This window comes from Phoca vitulina, unplaced genomic scaffold (assembly GCF_004348235.1).
Source record: "Phoca vitulina isolate PV1807 unplaced genomic scaffold, GSC_HSeal_1.0 scaffold20, whole genome shotgun sequence".
Lineage (NCBI taxonomy): Eukaryota > Metazoa > Chordata > Mammalia > Carnivora > Phocidae > Phoca > Phoca vitulina.
Genome location: NW_022589723.1, coordinates 363,737 through 381,159, shown reverse-complemented (window position 1 = coordinate 381,159; position 17,423 = coordinate 363,737). Strand labels below are relative to the sequence as shown.

Here is a 17,423-nt window from a genome sequence, read left to right as displayed (position 1 = left end):
GTACTAATTTTTAGAAAATTAAATGAAAGTTTATGTTTTGAATGACCATAATTGGGAACAAATGTCCCAAAGAAAAGAATTGAGAGGATTTTTCTTTGCACATCCTCACTGAATTCAGAAAGAACACTTCAGATACTGACATTTGGGAGTCCTCCATGGAATAAGCAAGCCTATTCACTCTACAGTTACCCCTAACTAGTTGAGAGGCCTCATTCATGCAGAGCTGCCAACCAGTTCGTTATGGCCTTATTCTTTTTTTTTTTAAGATTTTATTTATTTGACAGAGAGAGAGAGATAGCGAGAGCAGGAACACAAACAGGGGGAGCGGGAGAGGGAGAAGCAGGCTTCCCGATGAGCAGGGAGCCCGATGCGGGGCTCAATCCCAGGACCCTGAGATCACGACCTGAGCCGAAGGCAGACGCTTAACGACTGAGCCACCCAGGTGCCCCCGTTATGGCCTTATTCTTAATACAGATGGGTAGCCAAGCCTTATTTTGGTTTCTGTGAAGTCTCCAATACGTTAAGAGAGAAAGCAAGGAAACTCAGAGGAAACAGACAAAACAGAGGACAGAAGATAAAAATTAAATTAAAACACCTCCTATAAGATAAATAAATATAGCACACCCATGAAACAAAAGAATAGAGGACAAGAAAGAACTCCTAGAAATTAAAAATAGCTGAAAATTTTTAAAAATTCAATAAAAAGTGGGAAAATAAAGTTAAGAAGCAATACTGTAAATAGAAGACAGAGATAGGAAATAAAACCGAAAAATAACCAACAAACTTAAGCTGAGACCTAAACCTCCTGAATGGAAATTTCAGGGGAAAACAAGAGACCACTGAGGAAACAGAGGGAAGAAAGTACCAATAATGAACAATTCTACCACACAGGGGTACTGAGTCCTGAGACTAAACGGGCCCCCTACTTCCGAACTCAATGCAAGGAGGGAAAAAAAAAAAAAAAGACTCCTACCAAGGCAGTGAAATTTCAAAATCCAAAGAATAAAGAGATGATTCTAAATGTTTCAGAGAGAACAGGCCATATATATTGGATCAGGAAAAAGACCCATCTGCCTCTGAAAAGTAATACTGAAAAAGTCTGAAGGCTGACAAACAATAGCTTCAAAATTCTGAGCTGAATTCTGAGAGATTTTCAACCTTGAATTTTATTCCCACTGAGCTGTATTACTAACCAAAAGTGAAGATAGAGTAAAACTTTTTAAGACACACAACAGCTCAGGAAACACATATTCTCTATCTATATCCTTTCTTAAGAACCTCTTAGAGGAAATGCTCTAACAAAGAAAAAACAAATCAAGACAAGGGTTGTAGGACATAGGGGACCCAACATTGGAAAGTCCCAAGTTCAACGGGCCTGGAGTACAACCTGCACAGATAGAACAATATAATGTAAGGCTGGGGGAGGAGAAAGGTGTTGGTGGTTAAAAAAACAAACACAGAGTTAATAAAATACCTGACAAGTGTGAGAATGTTAAAATAAAAGATAGAAAAGATTATGACAGAACTGCAGAAAAAAATGGGGCTAGCGATATTTAAAAAAGGAGTAAAATTTAGGATCATTAACAGGAAAAATGAAAAACTATAGAGAAAAGGAAATTGTACTCTATCACTTCATCCAAGTGAGCATAAAAATGTAAACTGACTACTGATTTTATTTATTTATTTTTAAAGATTTTATTTATTTATTTGACAGAGACACAGCGAGAGAGGGAACACAAGCAGGGGGAGTGGGAGAGGGAGAAGCAGGCTTCCCGCTGAGCAGGGAGCCCGATGTGGGGCTCGATCCCAGGACCCTGGGATCATGACCTGAGCCGAAGGCAGACGCTCAACGACTGAGCCACCCAGGCGCCCCCGACTACTGATTTTAATAAAAATTATGAAAAAAACTTATCAAGAAGGGTAGATATGTGATAAAGTATAATAAAATGTTAATTGTTAATCCAGGTGGTGGGTACACAGGTGTTCACTATAAAATTCTTTCACTTTTCTGTATGTTGGAAGTTTTTTATAACCATATGTGAGGAAGAGATTTAAAAAGTATCAGGAGGTAAAGAAGTTAAACTAAGTTTGATGGTATACAAAAATTAAACTTAAATCTTAAACTACCAAAACGACAGTTAATATCTAAAATTGACAAACGAAGAAGTAACAGTATATAGATAGTATTTTTCTCCTTTTTTTTTAAAGATTTTATTTATTTATTTGACAGAGAGAGAGAGCACAAGGAGGGGGAGCGGCAGGCGGAGGGAGAGAGAGAGAAACAGGCTCCACGCTGAGCAAGGAGCCCGATGTGGGGCTTGATCCCAGGACCCTGACCTGAGCTGAAGGCAGCCACTTAACAGACCGAGCCACCCAGGCGTCCCATAGTGTTTCAAAATATGAAGCAGAAGAACTAAAAGTCGTTGCTTCTGGGGCAGGTGACTGGTTTTTAAGGTTTTGAGAACTACCTGGTTTTTAAAAACCTATACATGTATTACTTTTTTTTTTTTCTTAAGTAGGCTCCACGCCCAGCTCAGAGCCTAATGCAGGGCTTGAACTCATGAGCCTGAGATCAGACCTGAGACAAAATCAAGAGTTGGATGCTTAACCGACTGATCCACCCAGATGCCACAATGTATATATATTACTTGATTAAAAACCACTTTTTTAAAAAGATTTTATTTATTTGACAGAGAGAGACACACCAAAAGAGGGAACACAAGCAGGGGGAGTGGGAGAGGGAGAGGGCAGGCTTCCCGCAGAGCAGGGAGCCCGATGCAGGGCTCGATCCCAGGACCCTGAGATCATGACCTGAGCCGAAGGCAGACGCTTAACGACTGAGCCACCCAGGCACCCCTAAAAACAATTTTTAAAGAGCAAGGTACAGGGGCGCTGGGGTGGCTCAGTCGTTAAGGGTCTGCCTTCGGCTCAGGTCATGATCCCAGCGTCCTGGGATCGAGCCCCGCATCGGGCTTCCTGCTCAGCAGGGAGTCTGCTTCTCCCTCTATCCCTCCCCCTGCTTATGCGTGGTATCTCTGTCAAATAAATAAATAAAATCTTTAAAAAAAATTTTAAAAGTGCAAGGTACATATAGATAATAAGAAATTAGCAGAAATTGTGAAGGTAGTATCAGAATGATAAAAATTGCGGAAATACTGCGGCATAGGAACTAACTTCCTTTGAACCAAGGTATTGCATTAAAAGAGGAAACATTTTTAAGTCCCTGGTTATAGCTAGGATATAATTTATCAACCAAACCAAGACAATTTGGAGAATATAAAGGTGTGCCATTAGTAATTACATGGGGACAACAGGTGAACAGTTCTAGGAAAGGAAGGACTTACGGCCGCTTATGCATAGCCCGGACAGAAGTCTCTTCAAACCAAGAAACAGATGCATGAAAGCTCAGAAATTGTCACTACTGTTCACTGAGTGCCTACTACACACCAGGCACCACACTTGGTAATAGGGATAAAAAATAAATATAAGAAAGTGGGTCACTAGAGTAGACTATAAAAGTTGAGCATGCAAGAATAAATGAATCCCAACCTGTCCAGGCATTTACTTCCATCTAGCTCTCCTCTTCTTGAAGTCAAGAGTCCAGTGCATTACTTAAACCTTTCTCTACCTCAAGATAAAAGAGCCATGAAGAATGGAGATGGGCAGAAGTAAACCATTATCTTTGCTCAAAGTAGTATGGGTATTGCCTGTATTTTAAAGAACCTTCCTAAGCCATAGACAGTAACTGCCTAGCTTTGGAGAGCAATCCAGAACACGAAGCTTGTCCATGACAAAAATCAGGAGAGTCAGAAAGCGGCAACTGAGAGAAACACTGACACTATAACATATAGTTTTCTCCATAGGCACAAACTTTTTAGGGTTAGAGCCACCCACCATTTCAATTCCCTGACCGGTGGCATACAGACACATGACTGAATGCACTGGATCAGCATTCCTTTTGAAAACAACTGCAAATTCTGACATTTTACAGAATTCTTTTGGGATAAAAGGCAAATGACTGAAGTCAAGGTTCACTCACAGCAGGATACCCTGAGAGGTAGGTCTCAAATGGGTTATAGGTATGCCTGGATATTGTTTCCCTTGGTTCTCAAAAAGCTGGAACTTGGGGCACCTGGGTAGCTCAGTCAGTTAAGCATCTGCCTTCGCTCAGATCATGATCCTGGGATGGAGCCCCTCAGCGGGGAGTCTGCTTTTCCCTCTCCCTCTGCCCCTCCCCCGCAACGTGTGTGCTGTGAAAAAAAAAAAAAATCTTAAAAAAAAACCAAACAAACCTGGAACTGTAGAATGGTGACTAACCTCCTTCACCTCATACCCCATGTGGTACTAATCATAATACCTGGTTAAAAATGATCACAGTGCTGAAAATGTGGGAGCCCTGAATAAGGACCCAGTTAAGAGGCCAGAGGAGAAGCCCACAGCCCACTCTCATGACCCACCACTACCACCTGGAGTTTTCTAACACAGAAATAGACAGGTGCTACACACCCTTTCTGCTCACAGCAGTTCTAATTTAAAAAATAAGAGGCAGGACCAGACCAGACTCAAACATCCAAGTACAGTCCATAAAACAGTAATAACTTCTAGTCACTACAGAGATCTCCTGATTTTTGACTGAGCCTTTTTTCTCATTTCTCAAATGACACTATTTCTCATTGATGTTTTAGAAATTTCTATTCAAACAGAAGTATGTGATGCTACAACTATTTTTAGGACATAAGTACAAAAATTGTAAATCAGAAACAATATCTTACTGGGACGCCTGGGTAGCTCAGTCAGTTAAGCGTCTGACTTGACTCTGGCTCAGGTCATGATCTCAGGGCTGTGAGACTGAGCCAGGAGATGGGCTCTGCGCTGGGCATGGAGTCTGAGATTCCCTCTCTCCCTCTCCCCTCACTCATGCCCATATGTGCTCTCTCAAATAAAATCTTAAAAAAAAAAATCAAAAGAAAAAAGAAATATCTTACTTGCAATAGCCTCACAATATGTATCTATCCCAAACTCAATCCGCAGATAAGTGAGATTAGGAGCCACATTAACTCCTGTTCTTATTTAAAAAACAAAACAAGGTTAGTTTTTTGGGTTTCTTCTACTCTATGCGGCTGAAGAGTTGGAGCTACCACACACAACAACACAGTTCTGAAAACCTTATGCTTGAAGGTATCTAAAACTAAAAAGTGGATATGGCACCCAACTAATTTTCTAGTTTGTGAACTTTTGTCATAATGGATAGTTCTTTGAAGATGGGTGCTGACAATACAAAGCTTGGGATTTATATAGTTAACTTCAACTTATTCCCTTATCTCAATGCTAGTTTTCTTATTAAAAAAGGAAAAATGTAAAAATAACTGTATTATGCACCTATATATTTCATTATCTTTCTGCTACAGCTAAGAAAATAAGCAAACAGAATTTACCGCATACCCCAGACAACCATGATCTATGCCTAAGCAGATCAGAATGCTGTAACCTGGAAAGGCTGTCTATGCAGAAAGGAATTCTACAGGTGGGTTCTGGGCAGTTATTAAAATTTACAGTTACAAGAAAGCAGAAAGTTTATTCAAGTAAGATTTCATAATAATTAGCCACAAACTTTGCTAGTGAGTACATTTTATATGGATCTCGCTCATAACTCAAACACCATTAACATCTAACATACCTCTTCAAATGATGTAAGTAGGAGGGCCAAGATAAATTTTACTGATTTTTGAGAAACAAAAAATTAGGGCCAATAATTTAACTTCCCTGGATTTAAAGATTATCTTTTAATATTAAGTTTGTTAATCTGTCTTTGGGCCTTAAGTTTTTCCTAGTCTCATGTTTTGCATTTATCTATCATGTAAGGGAACTCTGAGCTCTAAATTAATCTTAGCTTTTGTGAATGGTCTAGAGAAGATGAACAACTTGATAAACTCTGAATCACCGTGACTAGAAACAACCTCTACATCAAAGATGTGTAATTTCAGGGTCTAGAGGTGGAAGAGAGGTCTTCCGATTACTGCACATTTATACTTACTGACCTCTAGAAAACAATGTGGCTTTTAGAAAGAGTTTTTCTAACATGGATTATGTTAAAATTTAAAAATGTAACTGTGAAAGAAACTGTGAAACATTCATTAGAAATTAACCAATACAAAATTTTTAAATTAAAACTTATGTTCAGTATTTGTCTCGTATAAAGTCCTTATTTTTCCTTTTCATAAAATGCAACAAAGAATCCATTTTATTTACAATTATCTAATGCATTTATCTTCAAAAGATGAAACAGACACATGAACCTTTTATATGAATGGCGGTGAACTCACCAATTTTAATAGCTTGGTTTTTAGTAGAGGATCTCTTTGAAAGGCAATTTACAATGCTGAAATCAGAACTGATCATTTTTGTCAGGACGTTTTTCAGGTTTTAAAAAGTCTATTAGTTTTAGTTTCCCTGGATGACAGAGTTCAGAGGCCAGACTTAAGGTAGACAGCTCAGCCTGCACCACAGGATGCAATCAAATATACGAATTGATAAATTACTATCATAAAAATAAATTTTAACCGTGGATATTTTTCAAGCGGCAAAATTACCCAATCTTTAAAATACTTGGGACTGCAACAGCTTTTTCTCAACACGTGCCCCGGATACTCTACCAAAGAGGAGAACTAATGAGGTTTTAGGCATCACATCGTTTTTGCATTACTAAAGCTTGCAGGTTTTCAGCATTAGGTTTCTGTGTTACCCACGGCAGGGCCTAGAACATGAAACGGTTGCACGTGATAAATATGTTTTTTTTTTAACTCCAGCAAAAGCCCCGCAAACGATAAACACGAAAAGCCCGATTCACATCCTACCAGCCCCTCCATCCACCTTTTGCGAAGAAGGTTGTAATTCTGGCGGGACCTGGGGCAGAATACTCTGGTTCTGGAAGGACAGAGCGAGTGCGTGGGTGTGTATGAACACTGCAGGAGGGGGGCAGCAAGACGGGATCACGGAGTGGGAGGGAAGGATGATGCCTCTTCTAGGGCGGGAAGAGACCGTGAGAGGAGGCTGTTATGCATGACGGGGGCCAGCACGCGGGGAAGATGGTGGTGGCCGCAGGGCAGGGTGATTGCGGGGGATTCCCTGTTCCGGGGCGGCGCTGGGGGCGGCCTGCGGTGAATGGTCCTGCAGCAACTAAAGGGGCGCGACACTGAACCCGGGAATTCCCGACGGAAAAGGAAAAAAGGGCGCCGAGAAACGGGGTTATTATGGGATGGCAGAGGGGGGCTCCCTAGGGAAAATTACGGGATCTATCTCACCCGCCAATTGCTGTACAGTCTCTTCACTCGTCGGTAATAAGCGTCTTTGTCCAGAGTCACAGCCATAGCCACAGACGCCGCTCCTGCTCGGGTTCCGAGAATCACGCGAGGTCCCGGATCCGCCACCCGCTCTCGGCCCCGGAATCCCGCACTCTCCCAGTGACCCGGAAGTATCGACCTCAAAGATGCCCTTTCCGCTTCCGGGTCCCGACAGCGCTTGGGATTTTTTTTTTTTTTTTTTAAATCTCTCTCCGGAGGTTGGAGGAGAGGAAGACAGTGGGAAAATCAACAAAATGTGCAACACAAAGAGTCTAGATTTTCGCGGGGTTTTCTTGTCAACTTAGCAACAGCCGCACGCGAGGCGACGTCATCACGTGACGCTCCGCCCCGCCCTTACTCTCAGCCCTGCAGCGGTTTCCAGGAGCTCCGATTTCTGGCCCAGGCGGCGGCGGCTGGGCACTGTTGAGGAGGCGGGAGGCCTGCCGTGCCTGCCCCGCCCCACACGAGCGGCTGCGCGCCGCTGCAACGGCCCCACCCACTGATAAATGAAGGGGAAACGGAAAGAGCGGGATCTGGCGTGGGTCAGGAGTGGGAACTTTGGGTGCATTTCCCTCCTAAATGGTGGGGAAGCAAAAGCCTCTGCTGCTCCAGGACTGGAAGGATCCTTGGTGGCGAGGAAAGAGAGCACTAACCAGGGAGAAAAAGCCCACAAAACTATTTGCCTTAGAAAGGGAAATAAAATGCCCAGGCTTCATCTGAGCGCTGGGATGGCAGGGGAAGAGTCTTAAGAAACAAATGGCTTGAGGGGCTTCACACAACCCAGTCGGCCTGCTCCTTCTCCCCCCCCCCCACCCCGCCCTCCGCCCCGGCCCAAGTCTTGACAACGTTCCTTCCAGTCAGCCTGTTCCCTTGCCACAGTTCATGAAGTGATACCGTTCTTATGGCTTCCCCAAAGCACTGTTATTTCAGTTAATTCCAAACAAAATGTACATGGTTCCTTGAGGAAATTCTTCCTTCTCATTTCTTCCAAGAACTTGGGAGTTCAAATCCGGAACATTTGCCTATTTAACTTAAACAATTCACTTGCTTTTAGCAAGCTGGACTGACTACACTTACATATATCCTTTAATGGAGTAGAGATGACTTGTCTGTCCTATCCAAGGTAACTGCATTTACAATAATGAACTTTAGGAAAGTGGTATTGAAATTACCCATCATGAATTCAAAATTAACATTTATATTGGGTTTTAGCAAATATAGAACAAGGGAAGAATGGAAAAGGATTAACTTAAATTTATTAATGCCAAGGGGAAGGAAGGTAACAGTTCCTGACCCTCCAGCTGTATCCACAGTTCGGCCAGGAACAGGCTCTGCCAGAGGCTAGGGCCAGCGCTACATAGTCTGTGGTTAATGGAGGGGTTTAGGGAGGGGTGAGCACATCAGCTGCTCTAGTCTCCTTTCCTTCCCCAGAAATGAGGAAGTGGTCATGTATTATTTTAGGAGTTCCCCCTGCCCACCCAATCCTCTCAAATTTGGAAGCAATCAGGTACAAGTTTTCTTTTTCCTTTTCACCTCCTGGAGTCCTGGGTTTCCCCACATCTCCCCTGCCCCTCCCACTTTTCCATAGTCCAAGGGCCAGAGTAATTGAAAATACAGCAGCCACCCAAGCAACGGGGACCATGCTGGGGCTTCAGTCATCAGCATCTTCGCTTGAGTCTGAGTTGGCTGGCATCATAGGATCATCAATGAGTGAGAAGTCCCTTTCTGAGCTATCATAGCCCTGAGATAAATCATCATCATCATCTTCATCCTCATCGTCCTCATCCTCCTCAGGTTGCAATGGTGGCAACCTCAAGGCAGTACCAGAGGTGGTAGTGGCTGGTGAAGAAGGGTAGCCAGGGGCTCTCAGGCCTGGATGGTGATGGTGGTGATGGTGGGGGTGGGGGTGGTGGTGGTGGTGATGAAGCATGGTGCTGGAGTCTACATGAGGGGATGATGCTGCACCACCCATCACAAACGGCATAAAAGGCAAAGATGCAGAAGTGGCACTGCTGTGACCCAGGGATGACACAGACTGCAGGCCACTACTGCTGTGTTGGAAGGTATTATGCAGAGATAGGGACCCAGTGCCTCCACCCTGCATCAGGGCCATCATCTTTGAAAGGTCTGGTCGCATCCTACGGGCCCGCTTCTTGCTGCTGTCTGGCGTAATAGGCCCTGGCAAAACCCGGTTGAACACAGTTTCAGCATGGTGACCCTAGGAGGAAGGAGTAGAAGATAGTAAAAACAAAGAAAGGAAAAAAGCAAACTAGAAGTCAACAGAGTCCTAGCTTGCAAGTGCTTTTTTACTGAATATCTTTAGGAGGGACAAAGCAAGCATAGTCAGATGAGGCTTGATGGTAATAGGAGGAGGATATGCTGGATATAGCTGCTAGAAGCATTCCAGTGCTAAAGCTAAAATGGAGACATTGATACTGACACTTATGTGAACCAGAGTTTTGCTTTTTTCCATGACTGCATTGTACCTTTACTCTATCCAGCCATTTCACAGATGCTTACCCTTGTTAACAAGGAGACTGAGTAAGCCAGTGAATGAATCAGTATTTGCACAGTATACTTTCCTGATGGCAGGTTGTTCACATGATCTTACCATGTGAAGTACAGCACAACTATATTGACATTTACGAAACTATTACTCATTAGCACAGCAGAGTGTGGTAAACTAAAGACAGGTCAGGTTAAGACTTCTTTCTGGATGTCTAGAACAACAAAAAGATTGTGGGTAGCTCCTCACGAAACTTAATAAAGTGTTTTTCACATTGATAAAAAACGTATCTGCTGAATTTTAAGTTGCTTCTTCTAGATGTTCTGTCCATAAATTATTTTATTTTTATTTTTTAGAGAGAGAGAGAATCCAAGTGGGCGAGGGGCAGAGGGAGAGAAAGAGAATCTCAAGCAGGCTCCACACCCAGTGTGAGCCCAACACAGGGCTCAATCTCATGACCCTGAGATCATGACCTGAGCTGAAATCAAGAGTCATACACTTAACCAACTGAGCCTCCCAGGCACCCCTGGATATTCTGACTGTAAATTTTGACTAAGTACACTGAAGCTGGAACTTATTACTTCTAGTGCCTCTGCTTTGCTAGACATAAGTATAATACTGGGTATACTGGCATTAAATTCAGACATTTGGTATCTGTGTCTCTGGACTCTACTTACCAGTCTAAGCCTAACACCTGATATGGGAATATACCTTTCTGATTTGGAAAACTAAACATCTCAATACACTGTATTTGTATAGACTTCTAAAATATAACAATAAAAGCACCTAAACTCCTGCAGGTACCAGTAATAGTACACCATTAATTCTGTCTGCATTAAGAATTCTGTACTGGGGCGGTGGTGCAGTGAGTTAAGTATCCAACTCTCGGTTTTGGCTCAGGTCAGGTGATTGAGCCCTGCAATAGGCTCTGAGCTTAGCACGGAGTCTGCTTGAGATGCTTTCCCCCTCTGATCCTCCCCCAGCTCACACACTCCCTCTCTCTCAAATAAATTCTAAAAAAAAAAAAAAAGAATTCTGTATTAGTCATATTATGATTTTCTGTGACTCCCTAGGATCTTTCCTTTCTTAGATTTATCAACTGAGTATAAAGACGTAGCAAAATACTTGAGGGAAAAATAGGTAATACTGGAGGAAAAGCCTTTTTTATAGGCTGCTCTATAATGTGAAATTCACAACAGAGAAGGTACCAGCCTTCCAACCATCAGCCTCCCATATCAACCACTCTGCTTATTATACTCTTGGTCCCATGGAGGCTTTGAGGAAAAGTTAAAATATTCTTCTATGGTAATAATATTTATATGAAACCACTTTCACCAATGTAAAAATAATAAGCCTCAAAAATGCACCTCACAAATAACTATAACGTGTAAAGTAACAATCTCAATTTGTTAAATGCAGAAGATGCATATTATTCATTTGGAAATTAATGTTGTTAAAAGACACACCATGTGGTTTTAGATATAAATAACATATATGTGTAAAGATGTATATAAAAGATCCAATGGGGGATGATTAGACAAGTGCTAATCATTTTAAATGACTGCTTACCAAACCATGATTTAATATGTTTAAAAAAAGACAACTATTGACCAAAGTAAGGCAAACATAGCAAAGAGAAACTTTTACAGTCAGATTTTATTGCAAAGAATTATGGGTACCTCATCTACCAAATGGCCCATAATGGAATAACCAAAGTTGTTATTATTAACTATAAAACATGTTTTCCTGTCCTTTTTCCATTACTGGTGTTATTATCAGCAATTCTCAACTTCCTCCATGTTGGGAAACGCTATGACTATTGTCCTTGGTAGGCCCGACGTCACTTCTAAAATGTACAGGATCATAAAACTTTTAAGAGATTATCTGCTCCTATACCCTCAACTTTTCAGGATGTTCAAACTGAAAAGGTTAAAGGATTTGCCAAAATCCCTTAGTCAGTCAGAAGAACAGAAAGCCTTGACTGTTCCAACACATCTTACTAATCCTTATGTTTTAATATGCTTAAAGTGCTCAAGTTACTTTTAGAATTTTATGCTCCTCTACAGATGATGATGCCAAGGACTGTAAAAATATCAATAAAATTACCCTAGTTTCCTGATTGGTGGACTGAAGATATATTTTTTCATACACTGGAAAAAAGGAAGTAACAGAACACAAATTATTTCTCCAGTCACATCTAATGTGGGAACAGAGTGGTAATGCCTCAGTCTCACTCACCTTTTTACCATTCCTAGAGTTAGCCGTCTGTACTGGTTCCATTCCCAAACAGTTCAATTCTGCCTTATTATTTTTTTTACATCTCTGCCACTTCTGTTTTCTGCGATCCTCCATATACTGAAATAGAAAACTATTAGTTATCCTAGAGGAATAAAAATCTCTTTGGAGTAATTATTAAGGTACTAATGTCTAGTTTGACAACAAATTCTTATTGCATGGATAAATTAAGGATTAGTCCTAGTGGAAACCTGCCATTAGCAGATCTCTCCCCCCCAAAATTAGGTAGTTATATAATCAATAATAAATATTTGCCTACTATTTAGTTTAGTAAGTGCTTTAACATTATTTTATTTTGATCCTCAAACAACTCTGTGAGTTAGGAAGACTGGGTATTATGGTATTCGGCAGATACAGAAAAAAATGACATACTATGGCATGCTTCCTCCCTCTCACGCAGCTTAAATACCAAGGGAACGACTTTAAATCTTGCTGGATGGAACTGCCACTCACCGCTAGAAATCGGGGATCGACAGCGAACTCTGGATGACCCTGTAACCACATCTCCAGTTCAGCCCGGCGAGGGGCATCCTCACCCACCAGCAAAGTACCATCCACCTTATTGATGACAGGGATCCGGGTCTCCAGGTCCACATCAAGGTGATTAGGCTCTTCCATGCACTCCACCTCCAGCTGCAAACCCAGAATCCACCCCCATGAGCACATACTCTTCTTTGGGGCAGGGAGGGAGGGGGAGCAGAGCCAATGGTAACCATAAAATAATTCTAGTATCTTCTAGTCCCTTAATCCCAACTGCCTTCATCAATTAGTGAGAATAAAAAAACCTAATCATCATGTCAAAAACTCTCTCCCACTCACCTCGACTAGCTTCTTTCTGTTTCCCTTCTTCTTATGAAACAGAGGATGTCCATCTCCCATTACTCCATTAGCCATCAACTTGTGCTTCTGGAATGTTAACTTCAATCCTTCCTCCTAAGAAGACAACCCACCCACCCAAGATGTCATATGGCACATGTTTTTAAAGTAAATATTAAGCTTTGGGGATCTTAGGGTAAGGGTCATCCTCTGGCTCAATGATGAGAAGGAAGGCCATCTGACTAAACGGTAGAAATTAGAAATGTATCTAAACTTATATACTTTTTCCATAGAAAGATTTCGTTTCTTGACCTAGTGCCCCTCAGGTAGACATAAGAGAAGAATTTATCTCAAAAACACCCCATACCTGGTGTCTCAATATTAGCATGGCAACTCATCACAGGGGCAAAATCCTGGTAATTCCTATCACATACTAGTTTAAGAAATTTTTCTTGGGGTGCCTGGGTGGCTCAGTCAGTTAAGTACCTGACTCTTGATCTCAGATCAGGTCTTGATCTCAGGGTTGTGAGATCAAGTCCCGTGTTGGGCTCCATGCTGGTGTGGAGGCTACTTTAAAAAAAAAAGGAAAAAGAAAGAAAGAAAAAGAAAATTTTCTTGTTGAGTACTTAAGGACCAGCTAATAGGATTTCAATAGGGAAGATGATCAGGAAAAATAAAATTTCCCATCTATAAAATAAATAACACTGATTTAATTTCACTAAGAATGACTTCTTATTTTTAACTTAATAAGGCCCACAATACTTAGGCGTTATTTTACTAGCTTTCCCACAATTTGATTTCAATCTTTAAAAACCAGGTTTCTAGGATCTAGAAACAAGCCACCCAAAAGAAGCCTTGTATCAATTATATTTCTTTCAAAACATATGGGTTCTTTTAATCTGGTCCTTAGGAGATACAAGATCCCTTCCTTTACTGCAATGACTTTTCCTCAATGGAGCTTTGTGAACTTTAATTTTTCTCCTCTCTCCTTTTTATTTTTACTTATTTATTTTTAAAAGATTTCAAGTCATCTCTACACCCAACGTGGGGCTCAAACTTACAAACCCCGAGATCAAGAGCTGCATGCTCTACTGACTGAGCCAGCCAGGCCCCCCAACTCCCTTCTCATTTTTTAAAGTTAGCTAACCAAACAAGTTTAATATCCCCTTAGTGAAGTAGTTAGCAAAATTCCGGTCTCCTTCCCCACTTCCCAGTGCCTAAATGCTGAGCTTACATCTTTGATCTGAACTGTAAACTCCTTTTCATCCATGCCTCTGCGAAGTTTCGTGAACTGAGCTGCTGCTGTGGTGACCGCGGACACTTCCTCCTCTGCCATGGAAGCTGCGCTGCTACTTCGTGGTGTGGGGACTGGAGAGTCACCATATTCTCCTGGAGTCAATGAGGGACTGTCTAGCAAGTGGTTGCCTGGCCCCAAAATTCCTGTTACCATTTCCTGGCTCCGGCGGCTAGAAGGCCACTTCCCTGAGAGTACAGCCTGGCAGACGAGGTCAATACGGTTTATAAGGACACGATCCTGAGTGGGGGGAAAAGAAATCAATACTGGTTTTAGGGCCTGAGTACCAGCTATGTGATTCTGTGACAAACAACAGGGCCATCATTAGCAGGATGTGTAAAAATCATAAGGCAGAAGGAGGGAGATAATAGTATCAGATCCCTAAGTCAACTGGGAAGAGTTTCATGAAAAAATGTATAGTACTAAATACAATTAAAGAAAACCAGAACCATCTGTCCCTTGTTCCCGGTTTTTGTTACAGTATATTTCTAGACTGTATGTCCAGGCATGAGGCTGTTACCTTGGGCCACTCAGAAGCTCTTTGTCTTTCTTGTAGCAGCAGAAGCTCAGGGGTCATTTGTTCTCCATCTTCATTTGGGAATCCATCTTGGGACATAGTGAGGGACAGAAGACTCTCTTCATCGTAGAGCTTCGAGCGGGACCGGTCAGCAGCTAGAGATCATACAGAATGTGAGCAAAGATGGAAGAATAAAGTTATATATAAATGGAATTACATGGGCTTTAAATAAAGGCCCAAAGAATAACAGATCTCTTTCGGTGTTCTATCAAATTGAAATCCAAATCTCTCCCAGAGGATGCATTTAGAAAAGAAGGGAAAGAGCTGGGGGGGGGGGGGGGGGGGCGCCGGAGCTGGAAATAGGGAAAAGGGCCAAAAGCCTGTCACATGCACTCACTTAGCTTTTCTTCCTTCTCGTCCTCACTCTCATCAGTGCTGGAGCTGGAGCTGGATGAGGATGAGGAAGAAGAGGATGATGGTGACAGCTTGCTCAAGTCCAGTTCAGAGTCTGAATCATCCTCATCCTCCAGTTTGACTGGTGGAACATTCCGGGAAACCAGAGGGGTAGTATCAGAAGGGGCTACTCGCATCTCATAGTCTTGTGGGGTTGGTCGGCTCCTGGCCACCACCTCATGCTCTAGTTTTAAAGTCAGACTCTCCAGACTGGGGACCTGGGCAGCTGTCTCCTCAGGTGGCTTTTCAACAGGAGCATCTGGGCGCAGGGGCAGTGGCGAGGCAGTGCGCGAGGTATACTGCTGGTGTAGCAGTGGCGTAGAGCAGCGTGACAAGGATGGAGCTGGTGCTCCTGCCTGATGGTTCTGCATATAATTCATACGGGCAGCCAGAAAAGAGAAGTCTGGGTCCTGCATGATGTTGCAGTCTGTTTGGCTCACCCCATGGCGGGCTGCCCCTCGTAGAAGCTCCCCATCATGCCGAACAGGCTCCCACCATTTGGGCAATTCAGGACCTGGAGGCTGACATAATGCCAGCCGATCTTCCAGAAGGGGATGGCATAAAACTTGTTCCCGTAAGCGCCGAAGCAATTCAATACGGTAGAGAGTCCGTGAGGCCCTCTCCTCAGTGATGGGCTCAATGAACAGATTAGGGTCCGGGGGCTCTGCAAGACATAGGGGTGGGAGGAGAAACGAACCACATTAGTTTCTGTTGCCATCCATCCCCACTCACCCAAGACTCTCCAGCCTTGCTTACCATCTCCAGCTGCTGGGGGAAGGCGGCACACTTGGCGACACATGGCCACAAAGCCATGGAAGTACTTGGTAAGGCTTTCGTCTGTTTTTTTGTCCAGTCGGGCAAAAGTACGGAAGCGATCCCAATGGAACTGCATGGTATCAGGGTCATACTCCACACCAAAGGTAGACACCACTCGATAGAAATCAGTTTGTTCACGCCTTGTCCATCTAAAGGGAAAAGGAATCAGGCAGCAGTGATCAGAAAAACACAGGGAAACTGGTTACTTCTTAGTGTGGCTTAGAATACCTGAATAAACAAAAAATTGAAAATAGGGACAAAAAAACAAAACAAAACAAAAAACAGCCCAGAAGACAGCAAAAGAGGTAGTTAAGAGGTACTCTATAACATGTAAGAATTTAAGAATAGCCAGCTAGCTAAGGGAAAAAATATGTGGGCAAATAACTCAATGATAATGGCCACCTTCCTAGAAGCTGTGATAATGCACACAAGCGAGGTTTTTTGTCACAGAGGAGTAACAACCAAAGGCAAAAAAAATGGTCCCTCTGTAGGGAATTCCAAATAAATCCTTCCTGAGATGCTTTTCAATATAGGACCCATAGCCCATAGCTGAAGGCAAGCTTACACCTCAGCCCAAATTCCCAGCCACACTTTACCGTTGCTGTTTCTCCCGCCGCGCAATTTCTTTTAGCTTGAAGGCTGCCTCACAACGCCGCCGTCTCCGGTCCCCTCGTTCTGCAGCCTCTATCTTCATCTGTTCTCTCTTGTAGCTGCGCTGATAAGCTGTTACTAGGCGGCGAAGCCTAGCTGTCAGAGCAGAGCCTGGAGGCCAGAAGAGATGGCCTGGCTGCTGGGTTACCTGGGCTGTGGGAAGCAAAGCAGAATGAATAGGAAGTACAGGAAAGGTAGTAAAGATAACACCAGTATTTCAACCCACCCAAAAGCAAAGCTCTTAGAAATCCCAGGACAGGACAGAATTCAGTTAGTAATTCCCCAACCCACCACCCCACACAAAATTATACTAGTTGACCTAGAAGTTTACCTTCATCTCCATCAATCACTGAGATCTCCTCATCCATCATCATCAAGGGATCACCCTAGAGAAGGAGATCCACCCCATAGGATGGAGGGGGGAGGGAAAGGGGGGGGAAGTTGGCATTCTGAAATCAATTTCTTATGTGTGTCCTTCTATGGCACCAAAGGGATCAAGAAAAATTTCTAATGAACCCTCACAAAAAAAAATGGAAGCAACCAACTAAAGGAGTAAGAAAGTAGAACCTGAAAAAAATCAGTTGCTATTAATGGCTTGAAAATAAAGGGACTCATGAATTTAGCAAATAATATAATATATTTCAATATCCAGCTTGGTCCCACCTCCTCCACAAAGTCATCCCTGGTCTTCCCCAGCTGGTGTTAACAATCTTTTCCATTAATACTTTATAGTAT

The 17,423-nt window shown here is 42.6% G+C and overlaps 2 protein-coding genes and 1 non-coding gene across 9 annotated transcripts in view; all 3 read right to left on the bottom strand.

Annotated features, from left to right (window-relative positions):
• The window catches only part of SUPT16H (SPT16 homolog, facilitates chromatin remodeling subunit), a 38,896-nt gene extending 31,300 nt beyond the window's left edge, over window positions 1–7,596 (bottom strand). The window contains exon 1 of the mRNA XM_032417015.1: window positions 7,302–7,596. Coding sequence (XP_032272906.1) covers window positions 7,302–7,367 — 66 coding nt within the window. The 5' untranslated portion in view covers window positions 7,368–7,596. The remainder of the gene's footprint in view (window positions 1–7,301) is intronic.
• A 916-nt stretch (window positions 7,597–8,512) lies between these two features.
• CHD8 (chromodomain helicase DNA binding protein 8) overlaps window positions 8,513–17,423 on the bottom strand; it is a 61,819-nt gene continuing 52,908 nt past the window's right edge. For 5 of the 7 annotated variants that reach the window (XM_032417007.1, XM_032417012.1, XM_032417008.1 and 2 more), the window contains exons 29-38: window positions 17,020–17,074; window positions 16,634–16,841; window positions 15,978–16,186; window positions 15,166–15,885; window positions 14,772–14,923; window positions 14,192–14,491; window positions 12,961–13,074; window positions 12,595–12,774; window positions 12,085–12,201; window positions 8,546–9,558 (exon numbers count right to left, since the gene is read on the bottom strand). In XM_032417007.1, coding sequence (XP_032272898.1) covers window positions 8,992–9,558; window positions 12,085–12,201; window positions 12,595–12,774; window positions 12,961–13,074; window positions 14,192–14,491; window positions 14,772–14,923; window positions 15,166–15,885; window positions 15,978–16,186; window positions 16,634–16,841; window positions 17,020–17,074 — 2,622 coding nt within the window. In that variant the 3' untranslated portion in view covers window positions 8,546–8,991. Of the gene's footprint in view, window positions 9,559–12,084; window positions 12,202–12,594; window positions 12,775–12,960; window positions 13,075–14,191; window positions 14,492–14,771; window positions 14,924–15,165; window positions 15,886–15,977; window positions 16,187–16,633; window positions 16,842–17,019; window positions 17,075–17,423 lie in introns of all 7 variants that reach the window. The other 2 variants (XM_032417010.1, XM_032417011.1) reach the window with 2 other exon arrangements.
• LOC116640852 lies at window positions 13,275–13,363 on the bottom strand. Its single transcript, XR_004301081.1, has one exon. It is a non-coding gene; the product is annotated as a small nucleolar RNA U6-53/MBII-28 (small nucleolar RNA).